Raw genomic sequence first — 17,656 nt, 5'->3', positions numbered from 1 at the left:
TTTTGTTTCATTATAATAGGGAGGAAGTCACTTCCAAAAGCTTATCTCTTTATCATCTAACACTATTATTTTATTGTGGTCCGATAAAAATATCAATATAATAAATTATGAGCTGATATTATAATAATTATAATCCCATCTATCTAAATATTAGTTTTGTTCTATTTTTTATGTGCTCCCTCAGAAAAAGAATGTCTGGCCACATGTGTGCAAAACATGCAGCAGTCTAATGATTTATCCCCTTTGGAAATTGTGGAGATGTTTGCTGGCCTTTCCTGTTTTCTCAAAGACTCTAGTGATGTTTCACAAACACTGCTGGATGACTTCAGAACATGCCAGGGATACATCTTTCTTTCTGACCTTCTGTTGAGGTAAACCTCATTAGGGACATTTTGGTTAATACATTATATTTTAGCATGTTTTTATAGTCCTGTAGCAGGGCATGTTTATTTTTAAAAAGCTGACCAGTTAATGCTACCTCAGTGTTTTCTATAAAATGTTTGTCATAGTAGACAAAAACGGCTTGCAACCTTACTGATGGCTATGCTTGACTAGTCTTGTAAAAAACTTTGCTTCATACATTATCTATTTTATCTATTATAGAGTTACTATTTTGAGGTAAATTATATTAACTGTTATCACTAGTAATCATAAAGCTAAAAAAAACCCTCTAGTTTCAGTTATATTAAACATTGAAAAAGCTCTTTCTTTATATTTGTCTGGAGGGATTGTGTAAAACCACTGTACCCGATTGTAATCCTTAATTTATATAGCACCAACATATCACACAAGGTTCAAGCTTCTTGCCCTCTCACCATAATTTATGGTACTTATGGTCCTCCCTTTGAGGACTATGTGGCACTCATTTCATAGACCTAAATCTTACACTGTTCTTGTACATGCTTTAAGCAGCAGTGGCTGGGCACCAAACCAGGCCAGACATTATAAAAATCACAAAAGGTTTTTAGTGATGGGTGGTCAATATCAATATAAATCATTGCTGTCTTAATGGTCCTTTGTCATTGATGATCTGTCCTCTTTTATTTAACTAATGTTTTTACAAAGTCAGAAAAAATAAAACATTACTTGACATGGCTTGAAACAAAATGTTGTACAGGAATGTCACCATTTCTGCCAGTCTGTGACTAGTGTTTTGTTTCCCAAAGATCGATGTGTCGTCTCTCTTCTAGCATAATTGTTTTTCCTGTAGGCTAGAACAAGCTAAAGAGAATGAATCCAAAGATGCATTGAAGGACTTGGTTAACTTAATTAATTCTTTAACAACATATGGAGTCAACGAATTAAAACCAGCTGGCTTAACAACAGGGGCACCTTTTCTGCTGCCAGGTTTTGCTGTCCCACAGCCCACGGGAAAAGGTAAAGAACTATATATTAATGCAAGTATTTTATTACATCCAAATGACAAGAAATATATTTGGCAGCAGTATGCAATCTCACTTTAGTTAAATAACATTTTGCAGAAGGTAAACATTTTCCAACAACAAGTGCCAATTTTCTCAAACTTTTTTGCATGAATGTAAACTGTCAAGCGTCTTACTCAAGCAAATTAGACCCCTGTTACAGAGCTTGCACGCACCAAAGATAAGAAAGGACACTTGCACCTTCCTGGAGGGGGTAGGAGGTGGGGGGGGCACAACAAAACCTTGAAAGGCATGGGTTTCAAACCTTTCCCCCTTCAAGAAGTCCATGTCCTTAAAGGAGAAGGAAAGTCATTTAGCACTTGGGGGTGCCAAATGCTAGGCACCCCCAAGTAAATGTATTTACTTACCTGAAACTCTGGGCTGGTGTTCCTATCAGCAGAAAACTGCACTGGCCCGGGGGTTATTCCAGCGAGCTCCGCGGATCGCTCCTTTTCCGGCTTCTTCTTCCTTCGAATGGCTGCGCATGTGCATTAGAGGGAAAAGCAGAACTTTAACTAAAAATTTGGCTTTTTCATTCTACTGTGCATGCGTCTGCCCCGGGAAATTTGAAGAAAGAACAGGCCCTAGGGTCAAGCAATTGGATTACAATATGTTTAATATGAAGGGAATATGTGCCGTGTAGGAGGACCACATCAACTGGAAAATCAAACCTGCCTGATCAATATCTTGCTTATTTTGCCCAGATATTGGTCGGTTCGGTCTGTTGGAGGACCTCATAAAAAAGCAGATAAGCTGCTGAATCAGTCTAAAGGAAATGAATAGATTTTTCCTGTGTATGGCCACCATAACTGTGCCCATTATTCTTAGCCTGTCTTTTATGATGGGCTTACAATAATTGATTAATTATTTTATTTTAACTTTTGTGAAACTATTCCCTTGATCTTTATTATATCTAGACTGTTGCAACTTATTTTGCAGGCCTCAGTGTGAGGAACATACAAGCCTTCTCTGTCCTTCAGAATGTATTTTTAAAGGCAAAGACCAGCTATCTTGCTCAGATCATTCTTGATGCCATCATGAATATTTACATGTCGGACAATGCAAACTACTTTATTTTGGAGTCACAACACACATTGTCCCAGTTTGCAGAAAAGATTACCAAGCTGCCTGATGTACAAGTCAAATACTTTGAGATGCTTGAGTTTGTTGTCTTCAGTTTAAACTATATCCCATGCAAAGAACTGATCAGTGTGAGCATCCTCCTGAAGTCCAATGCCTCTTTTTCCTGCAGCATTTTTGCCGCTAAAACTTTATTAAAATTCATACGTCACCACCATATTTTTAAAGATGTCTTTAAGGAAGTTGGACTCTTGGAAGTTATGGTTAATCTTTTGCACAAGTATGCTGCTGTGTTGAAAGATCCTGCTCAAGCATATATTGAACAAGGTATGACATAAAGTTTTTTTCCCCTTGGGTGTGCATTAAAGAGGCTGTGGGGGCAAACATTTTTTTTCATTTGGTTGTCTGTGAGATGGAGTTGAGAGGTGTTTGGACTTGTCAACCCTTCATATGCACAAGAGGAAGCGTTATGGAAAGCAGCAACCAGATTTTTTAAAGGATAAGCAAACCTTTAAAATAAGTGAATGTAAAAGTGATGAATGTGCTATTCTAAGCACTTTTGCAATGTACATTCATTATTTATTTTTCTTTAATTCCAAGATATAAAGGCATACATGTACTGTTAATATGAATGAACATCACTACCTGCTGGTCAGTTTCCGACTATTCTGACCACCAAGTAGTCAAGGAAGTTGTCAGGAGAAAGAAAGAGGCTGCTCTGATGTTCTTCTGCTTAGGAAAAGTTTAAGAAAGGTTTCTATTTTTCCTAAGCAGAAGAACATCCAAGCAACATCTTTCTTTCTTCCTTGACTACTTGGTGGTGAGACTGGTCAGAAACTGACAAGAAGGTGGCGCTGTTGTAATAAAATTCATTCATATTAACAGTACATGTTTCCCTTAATATTTTGGAATTAAAGAAAAATAAATAATGAATGAACATCATCAGTTTTCCATTCACTTATTTTAAATGTTTACTTATACTTTAAGGGTTGTCAGACCACTACATTACTTTCTGTACATTGGACAATAAATTTGTTATTCTTGTGCTGTATTCTATGAATGTTTTTGTACCAACAAACATATAGTGATATCTTGATGTATTGCATGCTTGAAACACAATTCAAAGCTTGCATCATAAAAATTATGGCTTTATAATGTGACATGCTAACTGTAGTAGCAGTAACAGAGTGTAGCACTCATTAAAAAGTGTTTAAAAAAATGTACATTTTGTTAGGCTGAGAGAGGAGAGTCAAAAAGTTTTTTTCAGACTTGAAATACTCGCAAGCTCTTGGTCTATGTGGCTTCAGGGTTGGTTGAACATTTTCTTGTGGTATTAAAGGGTTGCTGAATGAATTCTCTGTGAACATGACCGTGTATGTGTGTATATATATATATATATATATATATATATATATATATATATATATATATATATATATATATATATATATATGTGTGTGTGTGTATATATATATATATATATATATATATGTGTGTGTGTATATATATATATATATATATATATATATATATATATATATATATATATATATATATATATATATATATATATATATATATATATATATATATATATATATATATATATATATATATATATATATATATATATATATATATATATATATATATATATATATATATATATACTCCACCGCATGAGTCTGCACACACTTTCAGTCTTAAATTACAATTATCTCAAGCTGGGTGCTGTGCTCGTTTTGGAAATGTAAGGGTAAGGCCACACTAAGCGATAGCGCGGCGATTTGACTCGCCGCGACTATTCGCCGCGACTTTTAATCCTCAATCGCTGGTGAAACTTTGGCGCTGGCGTCTATGGGGAATCGCTGCGTAAAAACACACGCGGCGATCTTTTTCTATTGTCGCTCGAAATCGCCTCGCTAGGCGATTTCGAGCGACAATAGAAAAAAGATCGCCGCGTGTGTTTTTACGCTGGCGATTTTGCGCGATTTCCCATAGACGCCAGCGCCAAAGTTTCGCCAGCGATTGAGGATTAAAAGTCGCGGCGAATAGTCGCGGCGAGTCAAATCGCCGCGCTATCGCTTAGTGTGGCCTTACCCTAAAGAGATAACAGGTATAGCACGCACTCCAAGTAGAATAAGTATTTATTGATTAAAAGGTATCATTATAAAAGCATCAACGTTTCGGTTCTTGGCCTAGAACCTTTGTGAAGATGCAAAACCAAATGTGACAATTAATGCAAAGTTACAAAATTTAAAACCACCATTACTCCTCCCTATTGAGTGACCTCATTAACCCTCCCCCTCAGAGGCAAATCTCCTCAAATAGGTTAAAGGGAAAATGGGCCACCATGTGATATCAGATAAGCATAATTGCAAATATATCATCTTACACTCTGCACTAAGGTTAACGTCTATCAAGAAAGCAATTAAATGAACAATACTCATTTAGACCCCCTGGTGATAGTGTACCCAACTTTCCAAAAAGTCTCACGCTGTAATAATAAGCGTGAACGATCTCCACCTCGTTTGGTCATTGGTATATGATCAATTGCTATATATTTGAAGGTGGGTAACCTGTGTCCCACCTCCAAAAAGTGTTTAGCAACAGGTTTAGAAGTTTTTTGATCTCTATACACTACATTGATGGCCGATCTATGTGCATCCATCCGGAGTCTCAGCATTAAATCTGTCTTGCCGACATATGACAAACCACACGGACACGTCACTATATAGATGACGTGAGTTGTAGTACACATAATATGGTGGCGAATTTTATATCTATAGCCAGTATGTGGATGGACAAAAGAGGTATCTGGAGTCATATGTCGGCAAGACAGACATGTAGGGCATTTAAAGCATCCTGCCTTTTTCTCAGGAAGCCAGGATGCAGAAGGTCTCAGTTGTATATAGCAATCAGTCGGGTCACTTTGCACCAGGAGGTCCCTGAGGTTCTGGCCCCTGCGGTAACTTATTCTACTTGGAGTGCGTTCTATACCTGTTATCTCTTTACATTTCCAAAACAAGCACAGCACCCAGCTTGAGACAATTGTAATTTTTTTTTTAAAGATAAAACTTTTATTGTTTTCACACATAAAACAAACATAAACAAAACATGCCATAGCAATGCAATGGTAATTAGATAAAATTTCCATGACAGATATTCAAGCTTTTAACATAGTATAAATGTTAAATTTCAGTATTTTGACTGACTACTTTAATGTCGCTAAATCAGAAGCATCTACTCGACAAGCCACTCACATTCAGAGTTATATTGTTATAGACATCGATTTTCTTGAGTACGTATGTGATATTTCCCACAAACCGTAAGTTATGTAAGAGAACCACAACCTCCCAGCCCCGCCTCCCACCACGGACTCCATATTTTATCAAATTTCTTTTGTGAGCCTCTAGCTAGCAAGGTAAGCTTAATGAGCGGCAGAATTTGATTTACCAGTGTGATCCAGGTTTGCACTGTAGGGGGTTTAGGGCCCATCCACGTCATTGAAATTAGTTTCCTGGCATAATATAAAAGGGTTCTATATCTAGTTCTGGCATGGGAGGTAGGTATGATGTCATCTATAATTCCCAAAATACACACCTGTGGTGTAAGTACCCTTGGGAAATCGAGTTTATCATCTAGGAGCTTGAGAACCTCAGACCAGAATTCTGCCACTGGGGGACAGCTCCAGGCCATATGCAGGAAGTCTGCACCCTCTGACCCGCATCTATGACATATTGCCTCCGGGTTACGCCCCATGGATCTGAGTCGTGTGGGGGTGAGGTAGACCTGGTGTAACCATTTAAATTGAATTAACCTGTCTCTTACTGAATATAAGTAATAGTAGCTTTCCTCTGTTGCCTCATCCCAATCCTCTTCAGTGATGTTCGGGACGCAAGCTTGCCATTTACTGTATGCTTTTTTGAAAGGCGAGGGGATTGTTTGTATCAGGGTTTTATACAATGTGGACGTTGGTTTAGTTAGTGTTGTAGACCATAGTAGCGTTTCAAATGGGGATTGGGAAATCCGTATATCAAGGCTACCAAATTGTGCCTGGAATAGATGCCTAAGTTGGAGATATCGAAACAGAGATAAATTGGGGTCAGCTAGTTTCTCTTTGAAAAATTCATAGGATCCAAATGTAGTTCCATCTAGTACATCTTGCAATCGCCGAATTCTTTTATTAGGCCAGTATAGAAAATCAGGGAACTTCTGGAAGTGGGCAAGGCGGGAATTCGCCCATAGGGGTGTGTTTGGGGTTAGAACGAGAGAGTGTTGGGGATAAAGCTTGAGAGCCAGACTCCAAGCTTTTCTTGGAGTAGCCATAACCGCCGGCAGGTTCTTATAATCTGCTGGTGCTCTATATGGAAGATGCCTAAGGCCTTCTAGAGATCCCACAGCCAGCGCATGGAGATTCGTGTTTGGGTTGTACGGATCCGGGTCAAACCACCATTGAACATAGTGAAGTTGACTGGCTAGGTAATAGAGGTACAGATCCGGAAGTCCCAAACCCCCGTCCTTAGAGGCGGGGACTAGTTTACGCCAGGCCAGCCTAGGTGTCTTCCCCCCCCATATGAAGTGTGTCAGGGCTTGATTGACAGTTTTAAAGAAACTTCCGGGGATATGTATGGGTGAATTATGAAATATATACAGAAACCGTGGGAGATATACCATCTTGAATATGTTTATTCTCCCCCAAAGAGTTAATGGGAGTTTGGACCATACCGGAAGCGTAAAATTAAGGGCTGATAGCACTGGATCAAGGTTACGTGATATAAAGGTATGCAGGTTAGGGTGGACGTCAATCCCTAGGTACTTAAAGCTTTCAACCGACACTAGAGGGATGTTCTGTGGTAGCTCAGGAAGGGGTGTAGAGTCTATTCGCAATAGCGCAGATTTATCCCAATTAATTTGGAGTCCGGAAAGTTTTCCAAAGTGCGTTATAATTGTGGCTAAATTGTCAAGTGACGGGCCCGCATCCGCTAAGTATACCAACAGGTCATCTGCATACAAAGAGATTCTCTCCTCTACTGGTCCCAGGCGCCAACCCTCAAGTGAGGGAGAGTGTCTTATCATGATTGCAAGGGGCTCAATGGCCAATGCGAACAGCAGAGGTGAGAAGGGACATCCCTGCCTCGTGCCCCTTGCCAATGAGAAGGGTTTAGATATTGTGCCATTTACTTTGACTCGCGCTGTGGGGGCCGAGTATAGCATTTGAATCCAGCGTACAAAATTGGGACCAAAGCAGAATTTAGATAGTACTGCCCATAGATACTTCCACTCCACGGAGTCAAAGGCTTTGGCTGAATCGAGTGATAGCACTACCCTGGCGCCTGCATTGTCATGTAACTTCTGTAAATTGAAAAATAGTCTCCTTAAGTTAATATTTGTGGTCTTGCCAGCCATAAAACCAGTTTGGTCCGGGTGGATCAGGTCAGGCATGACCTGAGCCAACCTGGTGGCTAAAATCTTGGCCAATATTTTGGCATCAGTGTTGAGCAAAGATATCGGCCTGTAGGAGCTACAAGCTTGTGGGTTTTTGTGAGGTTTTAATATTAGGACAATAATGGCTTCTAGAAACGAGGGTGGTAATGTAAAATTTTGAGTAGCCATTGAGTGGGTAAAAAGCAAGTGAGGTGCTAGGTGCTCAGATAAGTTCTTATAGAGATCTGCTGGTATCCCATCAGGGCCGGGGGTTTTACCAGGAGCCAGGGCATTGATGGCTTGTACCAGTTCTTGATTAGTAATCGGGGAATCTAGCATGTCTTTTTGGCCTGTTGTCAGTATGGGGGTAACAACTTGACTGAGGTGGTGCTGGAGCTCTATTTCAGTGTAGTTGTATTGGGAGGCGTACAGCGTTGTAAAGTATTCTGCAAAGGTGTCCGCAATATCTTGGGGCGTAGATTGTAGAGTACCATCTGCAGCAGCTACAGAAGCTATTGCAGTTACAGGGGTTTGTAGTTTCGCCAAGTAAGCCAGAGTCCTACTACTTCTGTCCCCAGTTTCAAAGGTCCGCTGATAGGAATACAATTGTGCTTTACGGGTAAGGAGGGTCTGTTCCCTAGCTAGAGAGTGGTGGGAGTCTACTAGTCTACCGTACCGTAGTGGGGAGGGGTCGGCAGTGTAGGCTGATTCAGCTTCCTCCAGAGCTTTCTCAGCCTCCTTCACTTGTGCCTTGGCTTCCGCCCTGGCTTTGTGGACTGCCCTAGTGAGTTGCCCTCTCATATAAGCTTTTGAAGCATCCCAAAGGATAGGTGGCGCAGCCGAACCTGCATTCAGTACCCAGTACTCTGTAACTGCCGTGGTTGCACTTTCCAGTACAGTGTTGTTTTTAAGCCAAATTGGACTAAATCTCCACATATTGAATTTTGGGGAGGTCACCATGGTTAAAGTAAGTGATAGTGGCGAATGGTCCGAAAGAATGCGGGGGAGGTAATGTACACTACCTACTCTAGGAAGGAGGTCAGGCGTTGCCAACACTAGGTCTATTCTAGTAAAAGATTGATGTGTGGTAGAATGGCAGGAGAAGGCTTTTTGACTAGGGTTTCTCCATCTCCAGACATCTGTAAGACCCAAGGTGTTAGCCCATGTCAGTAGTTTGTTCCCAGTGGGATAAGGAGGGTTTAGTTTGTCCATCTGCGGATCCATGAGGGCATTAAAATCACCCATAAAACAAGTAGGAGCGGTGGGAAGATCGCCAATTTCTTGTCAATAATGTTAAGCACATTCATATTAAATGGGGGCGGAACGTAGAGATTGACTATAATTAGAGGAGAGTTGTCAATTGTACAATGGAGAATAATAAATCTACCATAGAAGTCAGTCCTGAGTGTTAACAGATTGAATTGCACTGACCTCCGTACCAGAATAGACACTCCCCTAGCATATGTAGAGTAAGTGGAATGGTAGGCAAATCCCACCCAGTGCCTCCTCAAAGCCAGTACCTTTTGTCCGGTCAAGTGGGTTTCTTGCAGTAACAACAGGGATGGGGGGTGTCTCTTTAGGTAATTAAACATCTGTGCTCTCTTAAATTTATCGTTTAATCCCCGAATATTCCAGGAAATTAATGTTATGTCAGCCATGAGGTAGTAAATAGAAGGGGACAGTACCAGATGATTTGAGTACGTAATACAGGGGAGACACATGAGTAAATGTGGCTACTATGGAGTTGGAGCAGCTGTGCATATAGGCAGTAGCAACCAATATTGCAATAACAAATGGCATGTTAACATAGACATACAAAAAACACAACATTATCCCAAACCCCACCCTACCCGCCCTCCCAACTTGAGCAGGTCTTATACCCAGTAACATAGTCTGCAAAAGCAGATTAAATTGGGGGAACATGCAACCAAATCGTCATGTAAGTGTGCATCATACCAACCATTACAGTATGGTCTGTGTTACCTGAATTTGAAGCAACTCTAAACTTAAGTAGTCACAGATTGATGGAGGACGATTCCTTCAATACCCCTAAATGGGCCCCCCGTCAAGCAGCAGGGGCTCACAAGCAAGAATTCAGTCCCTCTGTTTCATAGTCTATGGTGAACGACATAGGTAACTTGTCGAGAAATAAGGGATCGTCTTCCTCTCTGCAGCAAAGTCGTATCCTACTCGACTGCGGGTGTTGTCCACAATGTGTATCAGTCGGTTTCTGAACAGTGTAACAGTTCCAGTTGTAGGTTGTAGATTGAGCAGTGGGAAATCGTCCTCGTCTCTGCAGCAATGTTGTCTTCTATTGGGGACTATTCGGAGGGGTTCTCCTGTCTCTCGGTGGGGAGTGTCGTATCCCTTTACGTGTCAGCCAGTCCTCAGCTTCCGCTGGTGTATTGAGGAATAGTATCCGGTCTCCATCCTGGATTCGCAGTTTTGCTGGGTAGAGCATGCTGTATGGAATTTTGGCATCCCTCAGACGCCTCTTTACTGCCGTAAAGGTGGCTCTCTGCTTTTGGATTATAGGTGAAAAATCCGGGTAGAGGGACACTGTTGCTCCATTGTAGAGTATGGGTCCTTTTACTCTGGCCGCCTTCAGTGCAGCATCCCTGTCTTTATAATGCAGTAATTTTAGCAGAAACAGCCGTGGCGGGGCCCCCGGCGGGAGGGCTCTGGTAGGGATCCGATGCGCTCTCTCTAAGGCAAAGAGTGGAGTAAAGGTATCTGTACCCAGAGTGTCCTTTAGCCATTTCTCAATGAAAGCTTCTGGATGTTGCCCTTCTACCCGTTCTGGAAGGCCAATAATACGGATATTATTTCTGCGTAGTCTGTTTTCAAGGTCATCAGTCTTGTCCAGCGCTTGCTTGAGCTGAGTTTTAATATCCCGGATATCTTGTTGCATAGGTGGGATTAAGTCCTCCACATCGGATACTCTAGTCTCCACCGCTGTTGTGCGTTCACGAATATTTTGTAAGTCATGACGCAGCAGAGATAAGTCAACTTTAATCGCCTCCAGTTGCGCTGTCGTGGTGGTACAGCTTTCCATTATTGCCCCCAGAAGCTCACTCATGGTTGGCTCAGGGGCCTCCCGAGTCATCTGTAAGGGAGGAGGGGATGGAGGCGGAGAGGGATTCAATTCATCCTCCGGAAGAGGTGGCTGAGGTTGAGAATGAGCAAATCGCTCTAGTCGAGCTGCTGCCTCTGACTTGGTTTTTTGAGAGTGTTTCCCCATATTGAGTTCTGAGTAATATTGACGTTTAAGTATTCTGTTTGTTGCTGTTCACAGTATCCGAGGATGGATAGGCAACAATGTGCTGGTTAAAGTATTGGTTGGCACACACAAACTTCTAGTGCATAAATCACATGTGTTTTATTTATGCACTTTACTATATATTCAGGCGTGTAACATAAAGTCCAAGTTGTGGTAGGGTGCAATTCTAGCTGTAGGTGGAGGCGTTGTAGTGATACTACTTGAAAATTAGTTCCTGGTACGCCCTTACAGCAGTCTGCCGAGTATGTCCCAGCACAGTAGGCTGTATTGTCTCTCCCTGTGCACAAGCCAGCGGATTGTCACAAGTGTCAGGCAGAAATCAGGTGCAGGGAGTGTGTGTGTGATGCACTCAACACTAGTGGACAATCCCCAGAAGAGTGTCCAGCCTGGGTTCTGCCATGTAGTAGAACACCAGTTCTATGTCTTCTCCCCCTGGCACTTTAAGCAGTAGTGCTGCTGATATGGGGGAGGTGTGAATCGCCTGTCAGTAGAGCAGCAGCTTGTAGCACTGCGCTGCCCCAAACACAGGCAGTGGAATGGCAGGCAAGCAGTGAGGTAGTGACGCTCCCGGGGACCCACACACACTCACCCCAGGTGGCAGCACGCAGGGGCAGTATCCGGGACGTTCCACAAGGATTTCCGCGGGGTCCGGCTCCCTTGCGCCCGCGGATGGGCTGTGACCAAGTACTAGAGGTCGGGGCCTCCGTCACTTTAGTAGGCCGCAAGCACGGCACACCCGTGGAGGCAGTTGGAGACGCGGTTGGCCACGCCCCCGAGACAATTATAATTTAAGACTGAAAGTGTGTGCAGACTCATGCGGTGGAGTAATTACTAGTAGCATTAGATACTTGGAGTCTAGCACCACACCTATTATTCAGAGACAGATTGCTCTCCAAATGGAAGACTTTGCAGATCGAGCAGGCCTGAACGCTGGCTATGCTGAAACCTGGCATGTATCAGAAGCCGATGCAGATCGAGTACTATGGACGAGTTTCCAGACTGAACTACCGAGTAGCAATAATATCAAAGATACCGGTAAGGAATTTACGCGACTTAAGCAACGTATTGTGGACTTAGATTTGCATGGATTGTTTTTGTCGGATTATTACTGAGCCAAGAAAATTCCTCGGGGCTTTCGTATCCGCAACACACCCACTATTGGTCGCATGAACCCTGAATTTTGTAAAAAGTGGAGCTCGCCAAGGCACGTAGAAATCTTGCTAGAATTTGAGAATGAAAATCATGGCTTACTCAATGCAGAGTCGTCTCGTGATATTATAGATTCTTGTAATGTGCAGGTGGAAAATTACAAACTTGAACTGTTACGCTTTAAAGTGAAAAGCTTAAAAAAGTCAATGATGATTATGCGACACATCGCCTATACCGCTGGCTCAGTGGTGAGAAGCCACCAGTATATCGATCTAATGCTAGACGCTTTAAAGAAAAATTAGTGCATCCTAAAACCCTGCTAACAATTGACTCTAGCTCAGGGGATTCAGACCCAGACGATAACAAAATTACTAATACTATCACAGCTCGGAATGATTCAACTGCAACAGCTGCTAATGAAACACAGTCTGATTTTTTAGGAGCAGCAGCCGTTACTACACGGCCCCCCATTCCTCCAACTCAAAGTCGAGGAAAAGGTACCCAACAAGGAGGTGTACGAAGAGGAAGGTCAAAACAGCGACAATAACTTCTGTGTTCAATTTATCTAAACATATCCTGACGGAGGCTGAAACTTCAGTATTACAGAGAGGTTTGACTTTTGTGCCCACTGTCAAATTTGATAAATTTAAATGGGACATTGACATGTTTCGTTTCACACGTGTTCTGAATTTAAAGGATTATTTTGGGGAGAGTACCACTGAAGTAAATAGAATTTCTTGTGATTTAAAACTTAAAAGTGATTTTTGCCCTCCTACACAAAATGCTGCGATTAAATTGTTTAAACAAGCAATTGACAAAGAAGTTGATGCGCTTATTTTGAAGGAGAGTAAAACCTATAATAATCTATCCAAGGCAGAATCAATAGCTATAGAGACCTTACGGAATGACAACTCAATAGTTATCCGCCCCGCCGATAAAGGTGGGGGGATTGTTCTTTTAAACTATTGTGACTATCGAGCGGAAATTTGCTCACAATTAGCAGATTCCAATATCTATAAGAAACTAGATGGAGACCCAGTTTGGTTATTTAAAGCTAAAATTGATTCCTTGTTAAAACTTGCTCTAACCAATAATTGGATCACGCAACCATTATTCGAATATCTTACACAAGTACACCCCAGATGCCCAATACTTTATACCCTCCCTAAAATTCATAAATGTTTGACCTCACCACCGGGGAGACTGATAGTTTCGGCAAGGGATGGGTTGCTACATCCGTTGGGCATCTACATTGACAGATTATTACAGCCAACCGTTACCTCTACCATGTCCTATTTACGTGACTCACCACATTTTCTAACTTTAATAAAGGATTTAATTCTACCCGCTAATGAGCCATGTATACTCGTAAGCATTGATGTGGTTAGCCTGTATACTAATATTCCACACCCAGAAGGGCTACAGGCAGTGAAAAAATCACTACTTGAGAATACTGAATTTGTTGGTCCACCCATTGATTTTGTTGTCGAGTTATTACAAATGTGTTTGGACTTAAATTATTTTCGTTTTGAAAATTGTTATTTTCAGCAGATTTCAGGTACAGCAATGGGGGCCCTGATGGCGCCCTCTTATGCAAATCTCTTTATGCATCAATTTGAGTTTGTAAACATTTTACCTAAATTCGGAGAAAAAATGGTGTTATACAAACGTTTTATTGACGATATTATAATTCTATGGAGAGGGGATGAGTCTGGCTTTTTGGATATGGTAAAGGAACTTAATACTTTCCATAACTCTATTAAATTTACAGCTAAGTGTGGCAATGATCTAGAGTTTTTGGATATCTATTTAAAACTAGATGGATCAAAAATCAATTATTCTTTACATCGAAAAAAGACCAACCGTAACACTTTACTTCATGCTAGAAGCTGTCATGCACCGGCTCTGAAAAGATCGCTTCCACTTTCCCATTTCCTCAGGGTATTGCGCAATAATTCTGAACATGCAATATGCAAAACCCAATTAATTGAAATGAAAGATAGATTTCTACAAAGAGGATATTCTGATAGGGATCTTAATAAAGCTTTAACAGTGGCCAGACAAAGAATTGAAACAGAGAATGTTAAAAAATCAAATACTTCTTTGGTTTTATCAACTTGTTATAATAACCTATCATCCTCTATCAGTCAGGTCATACGAAAGAACTGGAAGATCATTAAAGCTGATGACCGTATGGGTAGACTCTGCCCTGATCCGCCGATTGTAGGATACAGCAGGGGCCAGAACCTCAGAGACCTCCTGGTGCAAAGTGACCCGACTGATTGCAATATACAACTGAGACCTTCTGCATCCTGGCTTCCTAAGAAAAAGGCAGGATGCTTTAAATGCCCTACACGTCTGTCTTGCCGACATATGACTCCAGGTACCTCTTTTGTCCATCCACATACTGGCCATAGATATAAAATTCGCCACCATATTATGTGTACTACAACTCACGTCATCTATTTAGTGACATGTCCGTGTGGTTTGTCATATGTCGGCAAGACAGATTTAACGCTGAGACTCCGGATGGATGCACATAGATCGGCCATCAATGTAGCGTATAGAGATCAAAAATCTTCTAAACCGGTTGCTAAACACTTCTTGGAGGTGGGACACAGGTTACCGACCTTCAAATATATAGCAATTGATCATATACCATACGAGGTGGAGATCATTCACGCTTATTATTACAGCGTGAGACTTTTTGGATTAAAAAGTTGGGTACTATCACCAGGGGGTCTAAATGAGTATTGTTTGTTTAATTGCTTTCTTGATAGACGTTAACCTTAGTGCAGAGTATAAGATGATATATCTGCAATTATGCTTATCTGATATCACATGGTGGCCCGTTTTCCCTTTAACCTATTTGAGGAGATTTGCCTCTGAAGGGGAGGGTTAATGAGGTCACTCAATAGGGAGGAGTAATGGTGGTTTTAAATTTTGTAACTTTGTATTAATTGTCACATTTGGTTTTGCATTTGACAAAGGTTCTAGGCCAAGAACCGAAACGTTGATGCTTTTATAATGATACCTTTTAATCAATAAATACTTATTCTACTTGTAGTGCGTGCTATACCTGTTATCTCTCTCTCTCAGGTTATTATTTAGTAGGTTAGTGGCACACTTTGTATTATTAATTTATCAGCACTGTATGTATGAGCTTATGCATTCGCTGAATTAAGGTTAACAAATGATACCAAAATAAAATATATTTATTTCTAGGACTTCTCAAATTCTTTTTAGGCATAACATTATGAGCACTCAAAACTACATAACCTGATTTAACTCTGTCAATTGCATTTCTCAGCTCTCATTATATCTATATTAAACTAAGGTAATGTTTTATTGTATTAACATCTTTCTCTTGTGACACATGAAACTTTCGAAGCACTTAAAAAATGTAAAAGCAATGTGATACTTGGCATTATGATTCAAAGATTGTTTTAGGCAGGGCAAGATGTTTTAGCTAGCACTGCAGACCTGGTCATTTTTTGCTTAAGATTAGGGCGAAATGGTGGATTTATTTGCCTTTGGTACCTTACCGTATATGAGAACTTGATACAAAAAAGTTTTTTTCCATCATAGGATGCACAACTGCAAACCAGTCAACAGAGGAGCAAAGGCAACTTGCCCTGGTAGTTATGGAGACTTTAACGGTTCTTCTTCATGGGTCAAATACAAATGCGGGTGAGTACTCTTATATTTCATAACTTTAAAGGGGGGGGTCTGGTGCAGATAATACTTTACAGGCTCCATTATTTTATTTTGGAGGCTCCATAACATGGATGCTGGAAAGGATCATGCCCACTGAAAGCCACAGAGTGTGCAAAGAAGCAGTTGAAAGTGGTACTGAAAGATAAGCTTCAGATAACTGATTTTGTTTATAAGGGCAAGAACACACGCTGGCTCTGCTGCTCCCATTTTTCTGCAGGCAGGGAGAAGCAGATCTGCTCTCTTTGATATCCCTTTGTTCTGCATTGAAAAGTACAGCTGCCGTCTGAGTTCAGGCGCAATGTGTGGTGATTGGCCCAAAAATTCCGTTTTCACATTTTTTGGAGCTTGTCTCTGCTCCGTTTACCCTACCTCCCAACTGACCCATTTTCTGCGGGACAGTCCAGATTTTGATAGATCAGCCCACACTCCTAGATTTTTAATAAAGAGTCCAGAGTTTCTGTGTGATCTTCTGCACTAACATCAGAAAAAGATACAAAAGTTTCTGCACTAACTTCAGAAAAAGATACAAAAGTTTCTGAAACTTAATTAAAATAAGATGCTTTTTGTCAGAGAGCACAAAACACTCAGTGTCTGCATTTTGATACATTTAAACAATTTTAAGATAAGCAAAGATAAAATTATAACTATTTAAGCAAGTCTCTTGGGAGAACTGAGAGTAGCAGCTTAAAGGTCACCTGTTGGGCTAAAATGTTATCCCCAACCAAAAGTGCGGGCTTATAGAGCCTGCACTCCGATTGGGGGACATTTTTTTTCAAAAAAGTGCCCCCCGCCAGCACTATAACACTTGCACCGGGAGGGAGATCCCTCCCAATGCAAGTGTCCTAGCGCTAGCGGGGGGGCAATTAAAAAAAAAAACTACTGTTACTCCCAACCGGGGGCTTTATTAGCCTGCACCTTTGGTTGAGGATAACATTAAAGATTAAGAACTACCGTATATACTCGAGTATAAGCCGACCCGAGTATAGCTAAGATTTTCCATACCTTTTACCAGCTTAGTTGCCCTTCTCTGCACCCTCTCTAATTCAATAATGTCCTGATTGAGTACTGAAAACCAAAACTGCATGGCATATTTTAGATGGGGCCTTACCAGTGCTCTATACAGTGGAAGAATGACCCCTTCCTGCCGTGAATGAATGCCTATTTTAATACAGCTCAAGATCGTATTTGCCCTTAATACTGCTGACTGGCATTGCTTGCTACAACCAAGTTTATTATCTACAAGGACTCCAAGGTCCTTTTCCATTATGGATTTTCCAAGTGGCTTGGATGTATTTTTACATCCCAGGTGCATGACTTTACATTTATCAACATTGAATCTCATTTGCAACTTAGCTGCCCAGATTGCTAGTTTGTCAAGATCCTGTTGAAAGGATGCCGCATCCTGGATGGAATTAATTGGGCTGGTTAGTTTTGTGTAATCTGCAAACACTGATACATAACTCACAATACCCTCCCCTAAGTCATTAATAAACAAGTTAAATAAAAGTGGGCCCAATACCGAGCCCTGAGGTACCCCACATAGAACCTTACGCCAAGTAGAGAATGTACCATTAACAACCAC

At 41.1% G+C, this 17,656-nt stretch overlaps 1 protein-coding gene across 7 annotated transcripts in view; it reads left to right on the top strand.

Annotated features, from left to right (window-relative positions):
* Window positions 1-17,656, top strand: part of LOC108704099 (WD repeat and FYVE domain-containing protein 3) — a 453,243-nt gene that overhangs the window by 144,606 nt on the left and 290,981 nt on the right. For 6 of the 7 annotated variants that reach the window (XM_041579765.1, XM_041579766.1, XM_041579762.1 and 3 more), the window contains 4 exons: window positions 185-371; window positions 1,211-1,377; window positions 2,361-2,828; window positions 15,946-16,047. In XM_041579765.1, coding sequence (XP_041435699.1) covers window positions 185-371; window positions 1,211-1,377; window positions 2,361-2,828; window positions 15,946-16,047 — 924 coding nt within the window. Of the gene's footprint in view, window positions 1-184; window positions 372-1,210; window positions 1,378-2,360; window positions 2,829-14,595; window positions 14,741-15,945; window positions 16,048-17,656 lie in introns of those variants that run through there. The other variant, XM_041579768.1, reaches the window with a different exon arrangement.

This window comes from Xenopus laevis, chromosome 1S (assembly GCF_017654675.1).
Source record: "Xenopus laevis strain J_2021 chromosome 1S, Xenopus_laevis_v10.1, whole genome shotgun sequence".
NCBI lineage: Eukaryota > Metazoa > Chordata > Amphibia > Anura > Pipidae > Xenopus > Xenopus laevis.
This window is presented reverse-complemented; position numbering and strand designations above follow the sequence as displayed.